Below are 14987 nucleotides of genomic sequence, written 5' to 3' on the forward strand. Positions count from 1 at the left end.
TTTCCAGTGAATTTTAATTGATATTATGCAATTTACAGCAATTAAGAGGTATATATACACAAATAGGCTTTGATTCACCATGCTTGTATAAAACACCTTTTTATAGAGCAACCGAAACTACTAAATTCACCAATAATCAGCACATGAGCATCTCCCATCCTGAAAATGGTGAAATATTTTTGAATCTCTTACTATAATTTCTCTTTTAGAGACTAATGATATTTTCTTTGCAATCCTGTGACAATCCTCACATATTCTAGTGTTCTTTCTAATGCTTACAGGTTTTCCAACTTCTGTCGATATTAACCCGAAGCAGATAGCGAGTCTTACGCTGTGATTTACCGGCAAATTTCTTCTTTTTCTGATCAAATCTGCCGGAATGAACTTGCTTACAGAATGGACATAAGCATCTTCTCCAATCTTATTCATGATAATATCCAGCACATTATAAATCATGTTTATTTTGCAGTGAGACTTGTCTTGATTGATGAACCTTTGAATTTTACCATTTGTCTCAACCATAGAGCAACTAATCGTCTTCGTTACGCCTTTTTCATTCATAAGAAATTTAATCTTTTCTACGTCTTTCCATCTTCCGGCTTCTGCATACATGTTTGAAAGCAAGACATAGCAGCCGGTATTATCATGTTCCAAGGACAATATTTCCTTAGCTGCAAGTTCAGCTAAGGCTATGTTATTATTGTTCCTACTTGCGGTTAGTAAAGAACCCCATATTCTGGCGGTTGGGACCAAAGGCATCTCGTCGATGAACTTCATCGCTGCGTCTAGATTTCCCACGCGACCAAGAAGATCTAGCATACAACCGTAATGCTCTATTGCAGGTTCAATTTTGTAGTCAATTTTCATAGATTTGAAGAACTCCCACCCTTCATTAATCAGACCACAGATGCTGCATGATGATAACAGGGAAACGAAAGTGCTTTCGTTGGGTTTGATGCCATTTTCTCTCATTTCCATAAACAACTGAATGGATGTTGTTCCGAATCCATGAATTCCATACGCCATTATCATTGTGTTCCAAGAAACTAGATTCTTATACAAGATTCCATCAAACAATTGTCTGGCAGTCTTAAGATCCCCACATCTCGCATACATGTAAATGATTGCATTTGAGACGATAATATTCGAACTGAGATCTACTTTTATGATGTAACAATGTATCAGTTTGCACTCACTCATGGAACCTAATTCCGCAAAAGCAGGTAAAATGCTTGCAATTGTTACAGCATCTAGTTTGAGCGTCTCCTTCCTAAGACAATTGAACAACTCCAAAGCTTCCCTATGCCACCCGTTCTGTACATAAGCAGCAATCATCGTGTTCCACGACACCAAATTCTTGTCATTTATGCTACAAAACATGCGTTTTGCTAATTCCAATTCCGCGCATTTTCCATACATGTCAACAAGAGCAGTTTCCAATACTAAATGGGGAAGAAACAATTTCCTAATAGCATAACCATGAATACATTTACCTTCTAATAAAGCCCCCGAATGTGAACAAGTCAGAAGCAGATTTATCATTGTTACAGCATCCGGAATCAAGTTATCATCCTCTTGCAACTTTTTTAAACAAGCAAATGACTCGTGAAAACGAGCATTTAGAGCATACCCACCAATCATAGCATTCCACGCCACAATGTTTCTACAAGCAATTCTATAAAACACCCTCTCTGCATAATTCACCACACAGCACTTAGCATACATATCAATAAGTGATGTCTGCACTTTAATGTCCAAATCAACGCCACTTCTAATCAATTGGCAGTGGATTTCCTTCCCACCACGCAAACAACCATCACTCGAACAAGCACCGAGTGCACTAATTACACTAAACCTATCCGGTTTAATTCCAAACTTCAACATTTCTCTAAAACACGTCAACGCCTTCACTGGATCACCAACCAATAGATACCCACTAACCATAGAATTCCAAGAAACTAAGTCCCTGATAGGCATTTCATCGAACACCTTCTCCGCTATCTCAATCAATCCAAATTTAAAATACATATCAACAAGACAATTACAAACATAAATATCCAACTCCAAACCGATCTTAATCAGCTTAGCGTGAACCTTTTGCCCTTCAGTCAACCAAAACAACCGCCCACACGCTTTAATCACGAAAGGAAAAGTAAACTTATCAGTACTAACCCCTTCAAACACCATTTTATAATAAAAATCAACAGCTTCTTGAAACAACCCGTTATCACAAAACCCTCGAATAATAAGGTTCCATACATAAGTATCCGAGTGGCACATTTTATCAAACAGATAGAGTGCATTATCCATAGAGCCGGAAGTAACAAAACCCGTAAGCTCCCGTGTGAGATTGAGACTATTAATATTATTAGGCCTCATTATAGATGATTTTAAAGCAGTTCTTGATTGTTGAGGTTTATGCTCGTGGGTGGATTTTGCTGTTCTTGTTGAATTGAGTAAACCGTCACTAAATGAAGGCGTTCGTGGTGGTTCGGGTGCGTAGCAGTTGGAGAAGTGGCTGTAAACAAGGGTTACAGCCATTCTATGAATTGCTTTAGTATTGATTAAAGAATCATGGGTTTTGATTTTGGCGGGGACGAAGAGCAAAAAACGGTTAATTCAGTTATAGTGGATAAGATATTAAATTGGGAGAGGGAGTACTTTTTTTCTGTTATTTTCTGTTTTGTCAATAAAAAAGTAGACATTCCATAGAATTAAATATGTTATTTTATGGCTCTATTTGTGTGCATTCATCAATTTGTACATAGATTATCAAAAAGATCTATTTTTTTTATCAATGTTGTCAAAATCGATCCGGTGACTCAACCAGTAACAATTAAGAATTAAGAGTTTAAGGTTCAACCAGATCCAATCGGGATCAAACCCGTACTATAAACAATAAAACTATAATATTTTAAAATAAAATATAATTAATTTGCTTTAAAATTTAAAATTTTATCCTTAGATAATAAAGCAACGAGTGAAAAAGTTGCTCAAAATTTAAACAATTAAGAGTTTATTTTTTTTATCAAAGATATAATATTTACAAAATACTAAATACTTATATTGCAATGTGGAATTTACAAGTATCACATGGTTTATGTTTTTGTACATCGCATATAAATTTCGTCATTTTGACAAAATGATGTCAACTAATGCTTATATTTCAATCTTCAAATTCAAGCTTGCTTCTACCAAGAGTAGAACCCAAAACTCTAACGAATTTGGACCTTACTTTTTATCATTTAGGTTAAAAGATTACTTTCTATATCTATTTTTTGAAATTTTTATAAAAATTCTCACTTTATCTTTAATTTTTCAACAAATTATTAATATTAATAAACTATTACAAAAGGGTATTTTCATAAAAAAAATTTAAAAATGAGGTATTTTAAAAAAAATTCCAAAAATCATTAGTAATAAAAGTTCATTGGATCTTTAATTTATGATCAAACTCCAGGCCCATAAAAAAATCAAAAACAGAAAAGTAAAAAGATTGCGTTTTCTTCAAGTCTAATTACTTAAAAACCATCAACGTTGAATTTTTTTCACATTTATATCCTAACCTATGGAAAAATTCATTTGTACCCTAATTTGGGTTTTTATGTTTCATCTCTACCTAATGTGTTAAATTAACCTCTTTTTATTTGAAAAATAAATTCAATACTGATACATGTCAAACTTAAAAGGTCGCCTGTATTGTTTTCCTGCACAAATAACAAACGTAAGTTCAAAGGACCTCAGGCTGGGTTTGCCTGAAAGTCACTCCGATGCTTAAGTCAGTAAGATTTTTAGGTAGGTAAATGAGTGTATAAGTATTTGAGTCTGATTTGTTTTGTACCTCCTCAAGCATTCCAGGGCCTCTATTTATAATGAATTCATGGCGATTGTCTGCTAGCAAATCGTGGGTTTATCCCACGATTTCTGGTAGTGCTCAGGGCACGTTCCCCGATTATTTCGGGTAGTGGGATGTGGAGAGAACAAAGTTGGCGAGGTCTGCTTATAGCTAGATTGGAGAAGTCTATTCGAGGCATAATGGGCGAGCTTAGTATTATCTAGGCGATGCCTGGAGTTCGGCCGTTCGCAGGTCGGTATCAAATACAATCCTTCATTTTTAACTTATATTCTAGTTAGATTTTTATGTTGTTAATAGTACAAAAATGTCTTTTTCTTCAATAAGAAATGATTTTTTTTATTTAAACTTCTATTTATTTTTAAAAATTAATTTTTTATAAAAAATTTAAAACAGAATCAGGCCGAAAAAGGAGCAAGCTCATCTCCAGATATGGAGAAGGAGTAAGGTCATCTCCAAATATGGAAAAGGAGCAAAGCTCCTCCTCCTTAGGAGGAAGAGGTGCTCCTGCTCCTCCAAAATTTGGAGGAGGAAGAGGTGCTCCTACTCCTTTTTAGAGAAGGAATAGCTTCCTTCTCCGATTTTGGAACGGAGCAGCCACAGCTCCTTTTCAGCGGCAGTTTTTTGGTGGCCGTTCGAAAGAAATTTTATTTATTTATTAAATATTTTATAAATTTTTGAAAAATAATCAATGATTAAAACTTATTTGAATATTTTTTAAGGAGTGAAGGTTCAATTTACCCCCTCAACTTGACACGAAAGATCAAATAAGCCCAACCTCGTAAAAGTGGATCAAATCACCCCACAACTATGCAAAAACGGATCAAACACCCCCTTCCCCACTCTCACCTTAGAGAGTGAATACACTCTCCGGTTTTAGGTGGTTTTGGATGGTTAAAAGCTTAAAATAATCCTTAATATTTATATTATTTACAAAATTGATATTAATTAATTTTAAAAACGTATTAATTTTTTATAATTTCATAAGTTTAAATTCATATTAATTTTTAACTAAAAAAACAGGGACCCATTTTTAACTTTAACCATTCTATATCATTTAACCTAAACTCATTAACCCAAACCCATTAACCCAACCAACTCACCAACCGGAAAAAAAATTCCGGCAATAAGAAAAAAATTCCGGCAGTCTGACTGCCGGAATCGATGGAAAACAGATCCGGGGGGATCTGTTCTTCAGGTGCGAAATCTGTTCTTCATAGTCGCGAAGAACAGATCCGGTGTGGATCTGTTCTTCACGCGAAGAACAGATCCGGTGTGGATCTGTTCTTCACGCGAAGAACAGATCCCACCGGATCTGTTCTTTGCAACGATGAAGAACAGATCCGGTGGGATCTGTTCTTCGCGCCTGAAGAACAGATCCCCACCGGATCTGTTCTCCATTTGTGAAGAACAGATCCGGTAGGATCTGTTCTTCACGATGAAGAACAGACCCGCTGGGTCTGTTCTTCACGCAGACCCAGCGGGTCTGTTCTTCACAATGGAACAGACCCGCTGGGTCTGGGTAATCGGCGGTGGTGGGTAGCCGGAATTTTCGGTCGGCGGTGGGGGGTAGCCGGAGTTTTTGGTCGACGGTGATGGGATAGCCGGAGGTTGTAGTGGAAGAAGAAGAAGATTAGGAAAAAAGGTAAAAAAGAACCCTCAATTTTGTGTTAATTATATAGGATTAATTAGTGTTTTAATTAAAATTAATTATAGTTAAATAGGGTTAATTAGGATTAATTTTTAAGATTAAGTTATTCCACTCTCTTTTTTGATCAAAAGGGTGAAACCGATCCGGTTTTGCATAGTTGTGGGGTGATTTGATCCGGTTTTGCGAGGTTGGGCTTATTTGATACTTCGTGCCAAGTTCAGGGGGTAAATTGAACCTTCACTCATTTTTTAAGTTAAAAATCTCATTGTATTCTTTTCAAAATAAAAAAATATATGATTTATTTATTTGCTTTAATAATTTTATTTTTAAATTAATTATATCATCAATTGTATTTTTATAGGGTAGAGGTGAAACATAAAACCCAAATTAGAATATAAATGATTTTTTTTAAATCTGAATATAAATATAAAAAAAATTCAACGTAGGTGGTTTTTAAGTAATTAGGCCTTTTCTTTAGGATCAAGCATTATACATAATAATTTGGTTTGAAGTTGTTTCAGTCCTTCACTAAACCTTTCCTTTTCAGTTTGATCTCTGAACCCAATAAAATTACCCAGTACGGATTGGCAGACAAAACAAATCAATAAAATATTGATTTTTCTTCAACAAAATTACCACCCTCTTAATTTCATAATATAATGAACGAAAATTCATCATCCAAGGTCCAATTTTTACTCACTCTACACTGTATAATCTTAATTTTTTTATTTTAGTTTCATCTCTTTGATTTCATGATAATGGGTCGTGGCTCGAAAATCAAAACAATGTCACAATCCTCGTCACTAATAACCTTTAATTTTTTATTATTTTAAAAAAAAAATAAAAAAATTTATTAAATTCAGTGTATTATTTGAAATTTAGATTATTCAGTGATGGCTGTTTGGACATTGATTTTGAATAATGGTGTAATTTTAATTGCAGTGCCGGTTCAGAGACTGGTGTGATGATGGCACAGCCAATAAATTGCCTGTTAAAAGAATTGCAACAGGAAAAAATCAAGCTACTAGTGGAACAACAAGGTTTGATTTTGAGTATGGAGGTGATCAAATTAGTATTGATGATTGTATCCATCTACAGAATGGTTATACTGAACCATTGCCTCAACAGTTTCCGAGTTATGTCGAACCTCTTTCGGTTTATGATCCTCATGGTATGTTTTTGTTTCGGTAGATTAATCTGTGTATTCTTTGCTTATGATAACTCTGCAGCTAAGAATATTTACCTTTTTTCATAGCTAACATTAACATTTAATTAAAAGCGTTTAATCATGTTTAAATAGGTACAGATTAGTCGTGCCGATGACACATGCCTGTTTTTGTCAAATTCAAACATGCTTAACTTTGTGTTGTTTCATATTATTTAATTGTGTCGCGTCTAAAATTGTCAGGTCTGCCTTCGAGTCATGCCGGAGAAACTAGAACATTGCTAATAACCTTTAATGTTTAGAAAACATACAGGGCTATTTATGAATATGATATTGCCATGTTTGTGAATTTCTCTCAGTTGGAAGTTAGATCAAGGAAATTGTTTTAGGTAATGGTCAATTCTGATAGAGTCAAAGGTTGCTTTCAGTAATGGCTTGAATGCTCGTACTAGACTGAGTGAGTGACTGACATTTAGAACAGTTTTCTGCATTCAAAATTTGACTGGCTTTTACATAGTACACATGTGAATTATTATTCTTTTGTTATGTGTGTGAAGGAATCAATGTCCTGCTTGCTAATCTGCTCTATCCTATCTTTGCATTAGCTTCTGCAGGTTTCTCTCCTGAATATAATTCTTCTGAAGAAAACTGTTCTGATGGTAAAGCAGATAACTCCGATTTTCAAGAAAATGGCCATTTAGATTTAGACGACACAACTGATGATATTCCCAGTTCGTCCCAGTTTGATATTGCTTCATCTTCCAATAAAGAGGTGAAGATTTCTCTGAGTCGTAGTTCTTACAGAAACCGTTTTTTCCAAAAGCAAAATATCAATACAGTTCTAAGAGTGGTGGAAGATGAATACCGCAGAATGTATAGAATTCAGGATCCTGGTTTCTCCTTGTTGAAGATGATGGAAAGAGTCTGCGACTGCTTCTTGGAGTCTGAAGTTAATTCCAGAAATGGGTCTCTACGCCGAAATTTTGATTCAACAAAGAAACCGGGTTGTAAAGTTGGTGCGAAAGGTGATAACGATCAAGGGAAACATTCAACAAAACATAACCACTCAAATGGAATAGCCTGTCACCCGAACATTGTTCAGGTAGTTAGCAGTTTCAGGCTTTTTGCATCTTGATGGCTCGAGTAATCATTATTAATAGCGTTAACTTGTTTTTTTTCCATGTTCTTAATTCACTTTGCCTTTGTTTTGTTCTAAGGGTTTGAGGGCTCTCAGCCACATGGATAGTTCAACGTCCTCATCAACTTCTGACCCTGCTAATGGTGAAAGTAAGAAAGTGGTTAAGGTGGAAGCGTTGAAAAACCGACAATCTATAAACTTGCACAGTATAAAGGCTGTTGTTGGAAAGAAACACCCGATTTACATTCAAGATATAGCTCGAGGATTAGAAAAAATGCGGATTCCCTTGGTGAATGAATATGGTGCTCTAGAGTTGCCAAACTTTCTGTACATAAAAAATAACATGGTTCATAAGGATGCTCATATTGATTTTTCACTTGCTCGTATATCGGAAGATAATTTCTGTGGACAATGTATTGGAGATTGCCTGTCCTCAGCTTTGCCCTGCGCATGTGCTGGAGAAACTCGCGGTGAATTTGCTTACACACAGGAAGGATTACTGAAGGAAGAATTCTTGGATGAATGTATAGCAATGAGTCGCGAACCTGAAAGAAAATACTTCTATTTCTGTGAAATCTGTCCGCTACAAAATGACCTTTACAGTAAAAAGAGCAGGAGAATAAAACCATGTAAAGGTCATTTAAGCAGGAGATTTGTAAAGGAGTGCTGGAGTAAATGTGGGTGCAGTAAGAAGTGCAGAAACCGTGTTGTTCAAAAGGGCATACAAGTGGCTTTGCAGGTTAGAGTAAATTCTCTGTCATTTGTGATTTTATAACTTATACTGTTGAAAATCTGATCTTCCGGAAAGAGTTGTTTGTTTCTAGATCAGTGCATTTTTATAGCCAGGGGAGACAATACACTTGGACACAGCTACGGCGAAATGGTGTTATTTTAAGACTTTTTATGTAATAATGAAGTTTCGTGTTCCAAACATCAAGTGTACAATACGTTTCCAAAACAGAATAAAATGGATGAATGAAGTGTCCGTGCTACATACTTGCACCGAAACTTATCGAGTCCTACGTTTTCAGCATTTCTTTTTCATTTTCCGGAAACACATCTAAAGCATATTCTTGAAAGAAAACATTGTTTCGCCATTTCCGATTTCAGCGTCTCCATTTCTGAGTTTTTTGTTTATATGTAACATAGGAAGCCACTAACTTTCTTGTGTTTTTGTGAAAATGGTGTAGGTATATGCAGCAGGTGAAGGCAAAGGGTGGGGTGTTCGTTCTGTAAATGCATTGAAAAAAGGCACTTTTATATGTGAATACATAGGAGAAATTGTGACAAATCAAGAACTTTATGATAGAAACACAGAGAGGGCTCTTAAGCAAGAGAAACATACATACCCAGTACTTCTAGATGCAGATTGGGGCTCTGAGAGGATGCTAAAAGATGAAGAAGCTCTTTGTTTGGATGCAACTGAGTTTGGAAATGTTGGCAGATTTGTCAACCACAGGTTCTTTCATGATTTCCTACCTTCTCAGTTCTCTCCCTCCTTTTTTTGGCTAAATTCATTCTAGAGTCCTTGTACTTTTAGCTTTTGTTTTACTTGATCCTTGATAAATATTTTGCATTTAAGTAGTTCATTAGCTATTTATTTTGTACACATGTGGTACTTTTAGCATCAAACGCTCTAGTTAATTATAAGTCCATCCACAGAAGGACAACAAGTGTAAATAGTTAAGAGACTACTTAAATGAAAACTATTTGTTAAGGACCAAGTGAAATAAAAGCTAATAGTGTAAGAACTGTATGAGCACTATAAACTGAAAATGAACACTTACTAGTTAGAGTTGAACTTTTATGGTTTGAAATCAAGAAATTTAATTCCCTAGCTTTGTACATTGGGGCTCAGTATCTGCCTCTTAATATGTATTCTACTTTGACAAATAAGTTCCATGATTAAATCCTTCAAACTATGACTAGATGAAATTATGAAATATCAGTGTCATGTAATTTTGATACAAACTAGACCTGGGGTTGGGCATGCTATCGGGCTTTATATTTTTAAATACAAGCCCAAGCTCTATCGGATTCAGTTTGGGGTGTATATTTATTACTCAAATCTGGCCCGTAAATTTGTACAGGCTTGTGTCGGGCTTTTTCAAAAATGCTTTAAATTTAAATAATTATGAAAGTACAAGACCGTAAATAAAATACCAAACTCATTATGGTCTTCAATTATAAAAGGTTACCTGTTCATGTTATAGTATGTGTAATACATGTTCGTGGGCCGGCCCAAGCTGAGCTTGACTATTTTTGATGCAAGCCTGAGCCCGCTCCAAGCCTGGTTCGAGCCTAATATTTACTATCCAACAAGCCGGGCATTAAATTTATACCGGCTCGGGCTGGGCTTATACGGGCCTATAAGAGAAATTACGCAACTATTGAAGCCCGAGCCTGTCCATAAAAAATGGGCTTATTGCGGGCTTGGGCCGAACTTGAGGCAAAAATTGAATGTCCAAAGCCCGAATCAAGGAGGACGGGCCGGGCGGGTACCTGGCCCATGATCAGGTCTAAACATGAAGTATTAGGTGCCCCTATACTTTAACGACCTACCAAATTTAATATTTTTTTTTACAGAAATCATATTATGTTACAGCATTGCTGTTTTTTTTTTTTCTTTTATGAATTCCATGTTGATTTCAGGTTTTATATCTAATTCCATATTTTGTTTATCATCAGATGTCATGATCCTAACTTGGTTGAGATTCCTGTGGAAGTAGAAACACCAGATCATCACTATTATCATGTATGTGATTTTTGACAAGTTGAAGCATCTCTTTTTGTTTTTTCTTTCCTTTAATTTCTCCTACAAAAAAAGGAATTGAATCTATGTTGCTTTTTTACTTATCATGCAGCTTGCTTTCTTCACATCTAAAGACATTGAACCAATGGAAGAATTGACATGGGTAAATCATTTTTCTATATCTTACTTAGACCTGTTCATGGGTTGGACTCAAATCGGGCTCAATCATGCTTGACTTTTCAATGCAAGTCCAAGCTCTAGTCTTGTTCGAACCACATATTTTTTGTTCAAGTCCGGCCAATACATTATATCTATTTAGGTTTGGACCAGATTTTTTATGCTCACCATTAGAAATTTTAAAAAATTATGAAAGCCCGGGTCTGCACATAAAAACCGGACTTATTGTGAGCTCAAGCTCGAGCCGGGCTTGAGGTAAAATTAACTGTTGAAGCTTGACCCAAAGAGACCAGGCCGAGCTGCCCGACGGGTACCCATGTTCATGATCAAGTCTACTTTGACTCCACTCATGCCCGGCCTTAGTGGCCTATGCCTAGGGCCTCAAATTTTTAAAGGGTCCCACATTTATATGGGTCTATTAAAAAGTATAAATTAGATTTTTTTTAAATATATATATATATAAATCTTTTTTAATGATAGATGTTAAATTTTTTATTTTAAAGATTAACTAAACTCCTTAGTAATTAGAAAAATAAATTTTAAACCCCAAGGCGTAGATGAGTTGGTAAGGCGCTCTTCTAGTTTAAGTGAGGTCGCGGATTCGAACCGTACTCATGTATGCAGCCGTGTAAAACTTGGGGCCAGAATTTGCCTCCCGCAAGGGACCTACACGGGTCGAGTGGGTATTAGTCTGAATGTGGAAGGTTTAAAGGTGCCGTCTCATAGTTGAGACCCGTTCAGGAAACCTCATTGACCCTGTACCAAAATAAGTAAATAAATAAATAAATTTTACAGGGCTCTATATTTATAGGTGCTTTACAAATATTGCATATATATATATATTTAAAGCTATCAAACATTTACCAACAATAATTTGTTTTACCAATAATCTACTAAAAGCGTATCTTTGTAAAAAATGTGAAAACTAAAGTATTTTTATGAAAAGATAAAACGAGCATATTTATGAAAACAATTTGACGAAAATACGTATCATCAAAATGATCGTGGGCATTTTGGTTTCCATGCTATACGGATTAAAACTCATGAATTAAATTACATTTACAGGATTATGGTATTGAATTTGATGATAAGTATCACCCGATCAAAGCCTTCAAATGCAAATGTGGAAGCTCAAATTGTCGTGACAGGACATAGCTGTATGTGTTGATCTATCCATTAAAGATGATTTTTGATTTTGCGGTTTCGGATTAGCGGACATTTACATGAGAAGGAACGTATCATTCCACTGGTGTTCCACAGCAAGTAAGGTAAATACTATAGAGATGTGATTGCTGGGAAAGTATTAACATTCCGTATTCACTTTGGAGTTAGTTTAGTCGGTTTAGCTATTGATCTTTCATTTGATCGTAATAGTTTAAGCCAAGTAATTCCTTCGGATTAGTTCACAAATTTCTATATTCTTCTTCTGTACAGCTTACTAATTAGAGCTAGAAATCCAAAAAATCTGTTTCAATTTGAGAGTTGTTTACTTATCATGAATTGCATCTTTGCAATGTCAATAATTGGTTTATGTCTATGTTCTTGACTTTATCATAATTCATCTATATATATACAGCAACCTCCAAACAATTGTTTTCATTTGACTTTAATTTATAGAACTGAAATACCTTCATCACTACAAAAAGAACTGCCGATTTGTGATGACAAAATCTATCAGAAACATGTCCTAAAACAATATATGTAGCGGATATTAGGTAATGATTAGAATCAAAATCATAATTCTTTTGGATGGAAAATGAAATTCAAGGTTTATGAAGGAAACTACTGTTACAAACTGTGCAGTCATCTTAATAATCTATGATAAGTTTGAGATAGTATTTCATCATAAATTTGTGACGGAGGATTCCATCACAAATTCATCATAGATTTACTAAGGATTTTCGATTTTGATGGATTATGTTTTGTGACGGCCCTCATTTCTATGTATTTCTTTTATTTTTTGAGCTATTCTCAGTCCAGCCCCTGTCACCTAATTTAAATTAGGTGACAAATGAACTCTTAAGGGCTTGTTTGGATCAATTCTAGTGTAGAATTCATTTCAATTCATTTTATTTCTAAATGAATTTTACATGAAAATCATTTGAAAAATGAACTTTTGTATTTGATTTTCCGAATTTTAAATATGAAAATAATATTAAATTAAGTGAAATAAAATTTTTTTTTTGGCAAAATTAAGTGAAATAAATTAAATATTGTATTTCGAGTATAAATATAAATTAAAATTGTAAAGTTAATTTGAACCAAACACATATCTTGTAAAAATTCAATTGAATTTCATAGAAATTATGAAATTCATTTGAACCAAACAGACCCTAAGGAGTCATCTAATATTAATTAGGTGACAAGAGTTTTCCCTCTCTCATTAAAATAAGTGACTTCCTATTTGGAGTCAGCTATTTACTATTTATTATTTTATTATTTGATTAAAGTACAATTTTGATATTTGTAGTTTGTTTTTATTTAATTCAACACATTTATAATTAGAAACTTTAATATATATGTATATTATTTATTTATAATATTATAGAATGATTTTACATATGAGAATATTAAAATATTAAAATCATTTAAGTTTTCATAATTTATTAAAATTATCATAAAAATATTATATAAATAATTTTACGAGATAATAATTTAAAAATATTACATTAATAATTTAATGAGACGAAAACACAATAATATTATACCTTTCAACCCCCCTTCGTTTGCACTATCACCTTTCAAAATCCCCGATTTTACCCAAATTACGACTTTTCGTTTTCAATTGCACCCTCAAATATTAAAATCACCACCTTTTAGTTTCAGTTACACCCTTAAGCATCAAATTAACCTTTTTTTTCAATACTTCAAATTTTAATATATTTTAAATGGTTCTCATAGTTATAATTAAAACAAAAAAGTCATCTTTCTTAAATTTTTAAAAATAATAAAATACCTCTAATTGTAATTTAAGCAAACAAAAAAATTAACCCAACTTGATGACCGACCCGACTACCGAATCATCTTCTCCAAAATTCCGGTGACCGGAAAACTTTCCAGTCATCAGAGCAGATCCAGGATGGATCTGTTCTTCATGAACAAATCCAAACCGGATCTGTTGACCGGAAAATTTTCAGGTCATCGTGAATTTAGAGAAGATGACCGGAAAATTTTCCGGGTGGCGGCGGTAGGGTGACGGTAGTGGTTGGGTCGAAACAGATTATAAATTTTTAATTTTAAAAAAATAAAAAGTATTTTATGTTTAAAAAAATTATTGAATGTAAATTTCTTTAACGGGTCGAATAGTTTCGAAAAAATTATTTAAATATCGGAACATTGTCAGTTAATCTCATAGAATCGAGGCGACGTATTTACGGATATAATTTTCTATAACATAATATTATTTATATTAAATACAAAATTAGTATTAAGTTTTATAATTTTTGAAAGAAGTGTTTTTTTTATTTTAAATATAACATTAAGAACTATTTAGAATACATGTTAAAATATAAAGTACTAATGTAATTTTTCCAGTGAAAAGAGATCAATTTGATGCTTGAGGGTTCAATTGAAAGCGAAATATCGTAATTTGGGTAAAATCGGGGATTTTGAAAGGTGAGGGTGCAAACGAAGGGGGATTGAAAGGTGGGGGGGGGGGGGGGGGGTTTCAGGGGATTAGCCTATAAATAATTCTATGATGCGATAACATAAAAACATTACATAAGTTAAATGATAGCCTAAAAACGACAAACTAAAAGTAAAAATGCTCATATCGAACTTCGTAATGCCTTAATAGAGCATTTGTGGAGTCGTCATTGCAATTGTGATTATTGACTTATGTATTCGTTTATTTTAGTCTTTTGGTTGTCTGAATTTGAATAAATTAATGTAATATTTTTCAAGTAATTTTATGGGGTACAGTGGACAACCCAAATTGTGTCTTCTGCAATTGCTGTGTGAAAACTACTAGCCATCTGTTCTTTAATTGTGCATTCTCCAGTGAAATTTGGAAGAGGGTCTTGCACGCTTGTGCTATTAAGAGGTATTCCATTATCTGGAGTAGAGAAATTAGTTGGTTCTCTAGAAAGTATGGTGGCAGAAATCCCAGTAATAAAAATAGGAGAATAGCCTTCTGTTCTATAGTCTATCATATTTGATTAGAAAGAAATAATGTAATTTTCTCAGGCAGTAGGCCTGATGCTGGTGGTGTCTTTAAGATAATTAGCTTCTCCATTCTTAGTAAAACTCATT

General features: G+C 34.1%; 2 protein-coding genes and 1 long non-coding RNA gene across 4 annotated transcripts; 1 reads left to right on the top strand and 2 right to left on the bottom strand.

Annotated features, from left to right (window-relative positions):
• Positions 1–2691, bottom strand: LOC126679846 (pentatricopeptide repeat-containing protein At4g35130, chloroplastic). Its single transcript, XM_050374853.2, has one exon. It carries the CDS (start codon positions 2539–2541, stop codon positions 127–129), a length of 2415 nt encoding a protein of 804 aa, XP_050230810.1. The 5' UTR covers positions 2542–2691; the 3' UTR covers positions 1–126.
• Positions 2692–6055: 3364 nt separating this feature from the next.
• Positions 6056–12210, top strand: LOC126680034 (histone-lysine N-methyltransferase SUVR4-like). 2 transcript variants are annotated; one of them, XM_050375070.2, is made up of 8 exons: positions 6056–6187; positions 6447–6675; positions 7284–7771; positions 7887–8546; positions 8998–9266; positions 10496–10562; positions 10672–10722; positions 11802–12210. In XM_050375070.2, the coding sequence occupies exons 1-8, from the start codon at positions 6164–6166 to the stop codon at positions 11889–11891; spliced, it is 1878 nt and encodes a 625-aa protein (XP_050231027.1). In that variant the 5' UTR covers positions 6056–6163; the 3' UTR covers positions 11892–12210. The 2 variants fall into 2 exon arrangements, with proteins under 2 accessions (XP_050231027.1, XP_050231026.1); XM_050375069.2 differs by having other exon boundaries at positions 6057–6187; positions 7275–7771.
• Positions 8073–9246, bottom strand: LOC126680035 (uncharacterized). The gene is made up of 2 exons (XR_007641031.2): positions 9157–9246; positions 8073–9037 (listed from the first exon to the last, which is right to left on the bottom strand). It is a non-coding gene; the product is annotated as an uncharacterized LOC126680035 (long non-coding RNA).
• Positions 12211–14987: the final 2777 nt, after the last annotated feature.

Source organism: Mercurialis annua, linkage group LG5 (assembly GCF_937616625.2).
Source record: "Mercurialis annua linkage group LG5, ddMerAnnu1.2, whole genome shotgun sequence".
In the NCBI taxonomy this organism is placed as follows: Eukaryota; Viridiplantae; Streptophyta; class Magnoliopsida; order Malpighiales; family Euphorbiaceae; genus Mercurialis; species Mercurialis annua.

What these genes read in the sequence shown, in the direction of transcription:
- LOC126679846 (XM_050374853.2), bottom strand. Translation starts at nt 2,541, where the DNA reads ATGGCTGTAACCCTTGTTTACAGCCACTTCTCCAACTGCTACGCACCC.
- LOC126680034 (XM_050375069.2), top strand. Translation starts at nt 6,164, where the DNA reads ATGAACGAAAATTCATCATCCAAG. An exon ending in ACGAAAATTCATCATCCAAG is followed by an intron (nt 6,188 to 6,446) that starts GTCCAATTTTTA and finishes TTTTAATTGCAG; the next exon opens with TGCCGGTTCAGAGACTGGTG. An exon ending in GCATACAAGTGGCTTTGCAG is followed by an intron (nt 8,547 to 8,997) that starts GTTAGAGTAAAT and finishes AAAATGGTGTAG; the next exon opens with GTATATGCAGCAGGTGAAGG.